The sequence below is a fragment of the Solanum dulcamara genome, chromosome 8 (genome assembly GCF_947179165.1).
Source record: "Solanum dulcamara chromosome 8, daSolDulc1.2, whole genome shotgun sequence".
NCBI classification, from domain to species: Eukaryota; Viridiplantae; Streptophyta; class Magnoliopsida; order Solanales; family Solanaceae; genus Solanum; species Solanum dulcamara.
The window spans coordinates 3,461,626-3,468,054 of record NC_077244.1 but is presented as its reverse complement, the minus strand read 5'-3'; the positions used below and the strand labels follow the sequence as shown (position 1 = coordinate 3,468,054).

The window sequence follows — 6,429 nt, the reverse complement described above, 5'->3', positions numbered from 1 at the left end:
ACTGACGTAAGAGAATAAGAGGGTAAACACCAAATAGAAGACTTGATATTTCATAACATAGAATAGAGTATATTTGTAATTTAAGAACATTTCCCAAAAAACAAATTGGATAATTAGGAAGAGATCCCAGCACTGCCTGAACCTTGTAAGTTATGTGTCAATACGGTCATGAAACTGAATCTTTACTTTTCCTTGCTTTCGTTGGTAAGGGGTTTCAAACTTGAGACCTCCAAGAAAGTCCCAAGCCCAAACCATTGGGCCACCCGAAGGATATATATGATAGATTCTAGATTCATTTTCATGGTTATAAAATACCAAAAACACTCTACAAGATCAAAAATGAATAAATAAATGTAAAATACCAAGAAGGGCAAGAAAGGAGAAACTGAACAGGCAAGCAATAGGAAATGCAATCAAATCTATCACCCCATGCCATGCAGGAGCTTACACCTACGTGGTCTTGGAATTTTTGGCCCCCGCTTGCTACATGGACAAACCTTCCGAGGCAAAAGTCAAAACTTGTTAAACTTGAAGTTTTGCCCGTGGAACAAATGAGGTCAAAAGTTCAAGACTAGTCACCTCCAGAGTCATCCTTGTAAATCACCTCTGACAAGTGAACAAGTCTTGATTAAGCCCAAAATGATCAAAAACTCATCTAAGTAAATTCAAAATAGAAGCTATAACAGTAAGACTTCAAATTCTGACTGAAAATGTTCCGATTGATCCAAATCGTAAGTTCTCCAACATTATAATTTCAACATATTGATGAAATATGTTTCTTCAAAAAATATTTTAGGTTTTCCACAAATACATAATTAATCATGACGGTAAACTACTCATGCAGATAAAGCAACCATTCCTTGTTGCCGCTCCAATGCAGCCACAACAAGATACTATTACATGAACGGCTCCAATACTAATAAACAAATATATGAGCCTGCAACATAACAGATAGGTCAATTAGTTTTCCGGAGAATAGGGGCGGAGGGAGAGTATTAGCTACGGGTTTAGACGAACCCAATAGCTATTGCTTAGACCCTGTACTTGTGCCAGGAATTTCATTGAATATGTATGAATATTTAAGTGCGAAACCAGTAACTAAGACGAACTAGTAAATTCTGTGACAAATTCAAAACCCATAAATTTCAAATACTGATTCCGCCTCTTGAGGAGAACATGTTCAAATCCAACCACTCAAAATTGGCGCATGAAATTCAAACTTGGAAAAGCAGCAGAACACCAAATATGAGTCATCCCTCATCCAAGTAGTAAAAGGAAGAATAAAATCATGTAGTCAAGTTCTGAGGATTCAAACCAACTCAAAACTAAAGATATGTTATGATGAAAAGGCAGTAGCATCAGTTTACAGTATACTGTGGCACAAACAAACAGGTAAAGACCATATATAATTCGTCAGAAACTTACGGAGCAAATTCCCAAAGAACATTCAAATTAAACTGGGAGGTGGAAGAAATTTCCTATTCGGGGTAAGACGGATGGATATGGAACAGGCAATTCAAGGAGCAATTTCCCAGAATTTTCAGTTTTGCAACAGTAGAACTGTATTAGTCTCCACAAGGATATAACATAAACCTTTGGAAAGGTGTAGTGACTGTGAAAGGGAGGAATCAGCCAATTTTTGCAAGTGATTGAAGGATGTCAAGGGCTGAAAGCAGAACCAGACAAGGCCGAATAGAAATCCAGCGTTTTCCCGACAAAATCAGGCTAAAAGGTATTCTCCCAAAGTATTAGGCAACATCATATAAGGCCGGGGAAATTGATATGGAGAGACAAAGCCCCTTACAAGGTTGGATGCTTCACATGGCTACTGGCAAGAGAAACATATTTGACACAACACAACTTATAAAGAAGAGGAATGATAATTTGAAACAGGCATATCCTCTGTGAAGAAGGTTACGACGTATGCAGCCCCTTTTTGGTACATGTTTTTGAAATTAGTTGAACTAAAATGGTGCATGTTGAGAACTCTGAAAAAACTATTGGTGAGTTGGAAAAGGTACGATATCAAATAGGTCCAGAACACAGTATCAGCAAAGTTGTTATGATCTGGAAGGAAAGGTGAAAAGGAGAATATTTGTAATTTAAAATATAAATGTATTTCGTTTTTAGGTGTAAGACCGCAAAATGTACAGGAGGCTGATAGACTATGTAGCAAAGTATTTAAGCTTAGCTTCACTAAAAAAAAGGCTAGAGGTTTGAGAAATGAAGAAAAAACTAACACCTGTCACCAATTGCATCACTTTCGTACTTCAGTTTCTGGTGCGACCGTGATGAGCTTGTTCTACAACCCACACAAACAAACTTGACATCATTGTAAATGAACCATTAGCGCCTTTACCCTTGTCTCTCAAAATGTCAGATATTGTAGTGCTTTCAAAACCATGTTCTTCCATACGAGCAGCTGAGGTCGATTCATGTCATGAAAACATAAGTGGCTGCATTAGTGGATTCACTAAGTGGACAGGTCATAGAACAACATTCTTGAGTACATTTCCATGAAAAATGATTGCTTCAATTTCTCCTTGCACTATGCCTATGAACACCATATTTTGGATTCAGAAAGATAACAGTTCAAATTTGGCTACAACAGCTAAGCTCTTGCTCTTACGACTAAAAGTACATATACTGCATAATCAATTTCTCTTCAATCTAATAGGAGCTTATATCACAGATATTGGCAGTCATAAATGTACATACATTTAAAGAATGTCTCCACAACAAAAAGCACCTTTATTTCAAGTATCCCACAAAAGATCTACCAAATTTTGAATCTAATTAGTGGATTAAAGATACATCTGAGAAAATATTTAACAAATAGATACAAGATCTTAGATTTTGCCTTTCAATCCAAAAATGAAAAAAAAAAAACTATTATCTTATAGAGAAATATTTTTTGTAGAAATGGTCTCCTTCTGAATGATGTGATTGACTCAAGAGTGTTTGTCTTCCGTAGTGGTAGTTCTCTCCTGAAACCCATGGATCTCACTATGTGTTCTTTATTTTCTTTAACAATCAAATACTAGACCAACAATTATTACATTTCAAGCCTATTCTGCTCTATTAGTAAACATTTTCATTCTTCAGCAATCAAGCCTAGCTAACATCCTTGGATGAATAGAGAAACAGTTCCAAAGTGTAGTAAAGGAAGAAAAGCGCTCACTCTCAACAGTGAAAAAACATTTCTTTAATTCCTATACACAAAAGAAAGCATTTTTATAGTTACCGTTGTAAAAAAAAAAAACATTTGTATACCGAAATCCCATATAAGCCACTAGCCTGGACAAGATTCTTCCTGCACCATAGGTACAAATATATTTAACCTGCTCAATGTTATTTATCTTGTCATTGAGACATCTATCATTCCTCTCAATCGAAATAGATAACAATTACTTCCTCCATTTTAATTTGTTTGTCTCATGCTGACTTGCACGAAGTTTAAGAAAGTAAAAAAGACTTTTGAATCTTATGGTCTTAAATTAAAGTTATGTCAAATGGACCAAAATGCCCTCTAATCTTCGGGAAAGTTGGAATGGAAAAGTTGCTAAAAAAAAGATACATTCTTTTTGAAACATACTAAAAAGGAAAGTAGGACAATCAAATTGAAACGGGGGGAGTATAAATTTTGTCTCTTCTTTGTGCTTCTATCCAAAAAATACCTGAAGATAACTAAATAGCACTGAAAAAAATGATATTACTATACTTATAACATGTACACATAAGGAAACTCACCATTTAATTATTATTATTTTAAATCAGTATAGTCACCATTGTTTCTCATATTAAGAGTGCAATCACATTTGATTAAGAAGAGTTTATAAATAACTCAAAATATCAAAAGTGAAGTACCTCCTCAATAGGTCTGCCTAAAAAACTCGAGCAACATTCTAATTGCCATCAGCTTCTGCAATTGCATTGGTTGCTATTTCTTTTGCGGGGATAAAGGAAATTATATTACAGCCATAGCATAACCGAATGAACCAAGCGATCACTTCTTGTTTTCTAATTGAAGTTCTGGTATGATTTCAAGGACGGAAGGATTATCTCTTATAACATTTATCAAAAAACTAGTTGTAGTTGCATCAAATGAGAAGCCCCTTCCAGTCATTTCCTTCATAAAAGTTACCATTTCATTTATTTTCCTGCACCTAAGATATCCTTGCATAATAACATTGTAAGTGACATTGTTTGGAAGACAATTGTTCCCCTCCATTTTTCTAAGCATATCTTTAGCTTCATCTAACAACCCTTTTAGACAAAATCCAGTTATCATTGTATTGTATGTTCTCGCATCCGGAAGCAATCCCATTGAATAAATCTTCTCAAAAATAGCATGAGCTTTATCGAGTTCACCATTTTTACACAATCCATTAATGATAATATTGTAAGATATAATATCAATATTTTCTTTCTTTCCAACCAACTTATTAAAGAGTGACATAGCTTCTTCAACAAGTCCGTACTTAAAATAACCATCAAGCAAAGTGTGATGAGTGCATAAGTCAGGTACGGTCCCCGAAGATAACATCTCACCAAAGAACTTTTTTGCATCGTCTGTTCTTCCAACTTCAAAAAGACCTTGCAAGATAGTAGTGTAGGTAACGATATTAGGTTTTGATCCCTTTTGAGAAATTTCACAAAACAATTGTATGGCCTCATCCACTTTCTTTTTCTTACAGTATCCGTTTATTAGTATGTTATAGCTAAAAATGTCAGGCTCAATGTCCTTATCTATCATGCTATCAAAAATTCTCCTCGCACTATCCACTTGACCACGCAAACAATATCCATCCATTATCGCACTGTGGGTGATTATATTAGGCTCTACACCTTTTCTGACCATGTGTTTCATTATTTCCTCGGCATCTTCGACTTTTCCTTCTTTGCATAGTCCATCTGTTAGTATGTTGAAGCTGCGCACATCTGGATAAATATTGTGGTTCACCATCTCAGAGAACAATATCTTAACTTTTCTCCACTGACCAAGCTTACACAAACCATCAATTATTGAATTATATGTCACTATGTTTGGAGGAATGCCTCTCTGCTTCATCTCATTCAAAAGAGTGATAGCAGCATCTAAGTTTCCATCTTTGCAAAGGGAATCTATGACAATGTTGTAGATATATATGTTGGGCTTAGTGTTCCCTTGTTCCATTAAACGGAGCAAACTTAAAGTTTTTTGAGTGTGGCCCCTTTTGCTAAGCCCATTCATGACGGTTGCATACATGACTTCATCGGGCTCACAAATCTTCTCTCTCACCAACTTCTTGAACAATTCAACTGCATCTTTAAACTTTTTTTCAGCAAATAATCCCCTTATTAGAGTGTTAAAAGTGACGGTATTAAACGGAATGCCATTCTTCAAGTAAATGGGTAACATCGAAAATGCACAATCAACACGATGCATCAGGCAATAACTATTAGTCATGATATTCAAGATGAAATCACTAATTGGGATACCTAATTTCTGCATTTCTCGAAAAAGGGAAAGGGAAGCAGAATAATGCTTCATACTTACCATATTCTTAAACAATTTAGAGAAATCGACAACTGAAGGAAGAGGCTTCATTCTAACCATTTGATGGAAGAGAGTAACAGCATCATCTAAGCACTTGAATTCCTTCCCAAGTTTACAATTGGATTTATTTGTATAAACTCTGACCGAAGCAGAATGAGAAGTAGCCATGAAAGAGAGACCATAAATTCTTCTCATCTTCAGCAGAAAGAGAGAGACAATTGCGCTGTGCCCTAATCCAACCTTTTCCTATTCATAATGTCTTCCTTTTCTTTTTATTTAGCAATTGCAATTTGCACCTCCAAATTAAATGCATTTTTGTGTTTTAAACCATGTGTAAAATTTAATTTATAACTATATATTTTAGGTAAAACCAACTTGTAGTCATAATTATCAATGTCATTTTTATCATATTTTTCTTTTTCTTTTTCGTTCTTTTCTTTCTTTGGTTTTTATTTTTACGGGCAATTTTATCGTAATTGTCAAGTTGATTAAATTATTGCAGTAATTGTTGAAATCGTTCCAACAACTTCAACATAGTTATCGCAACACTCAAACAATTGTTGAAGTTGTTATATCAATTTCGACAGCTTTCTAACAGATAGTAAGATAAAGAAAGAAGAGGAGGAATCAATGAAGGTGAAGATGTTAGTTGTGGCACAGGAGGAGATGGTGGTAATGGCGAGGTGGTGGCAAGGGATAGATAAAACCTTTGTATAAATAATAAAATTTGAGAATTTTAAAACTAGTGTCATAAAATTGTTACTTATTCTCAATAATTAAGATTTGTATCAAAAATTATCACAGAAATACTTGCATTTGTGATATCTCTTATGTCGCATTTTTTGTGCTTGAGTTGTTATTAACATTCAAGTTTTCTTCCTCTTTTATAC

The 6,429-nt window shown here is 34.8% G+C and overlaps 1 protein-coding gene across 4 annotated transcripts; it reads right to left on the bottom strand.

The window, feature by feature from the left end:
- Nucleotides 1-5,797, bottom strand: LOC129900504 (putative pentatricopeptide repeat-containing protein At1g12700, mitochondrial). Of its 4 annotated transcripts, XM_055975491.1 has the most exons (4): nt 5,540-5,797; nt 3,868-5,314; nt 2,243-2,554; nt 2-606 (listed from the first exon to the last, which is right to left on the bottom strand). In XM_055975491.1, exons 1-2 carry the CDS (start codon nt 5,732-5,734, stop codon nt 4,007-4,009), a joined length of 1,503 nt encoding a protein of 500 aa, XP_055831466.1. In that variant the 5' UTR covers nt 5,735-5,797; the 3' UTR covers nt 2-606; nt 2,243-2,554; nt 3,868-4,006. The 4 variants fall into 4 exon arrangements, with proteins under 4 accessions (XP_055831463.1, XP_055831466.1, XP_055831465.1 ...); XM_055975488.1 differs by having other exon boundaries at nt 1-606; nt 3,868-5,797; XM_055975490.1 differs by having other exon boundaries at nt 2,243-2,422; nt 3,868-5,797.
- Between the last annotated feature and the right edge of the window lie 632 nt (nt 5,798-6,429).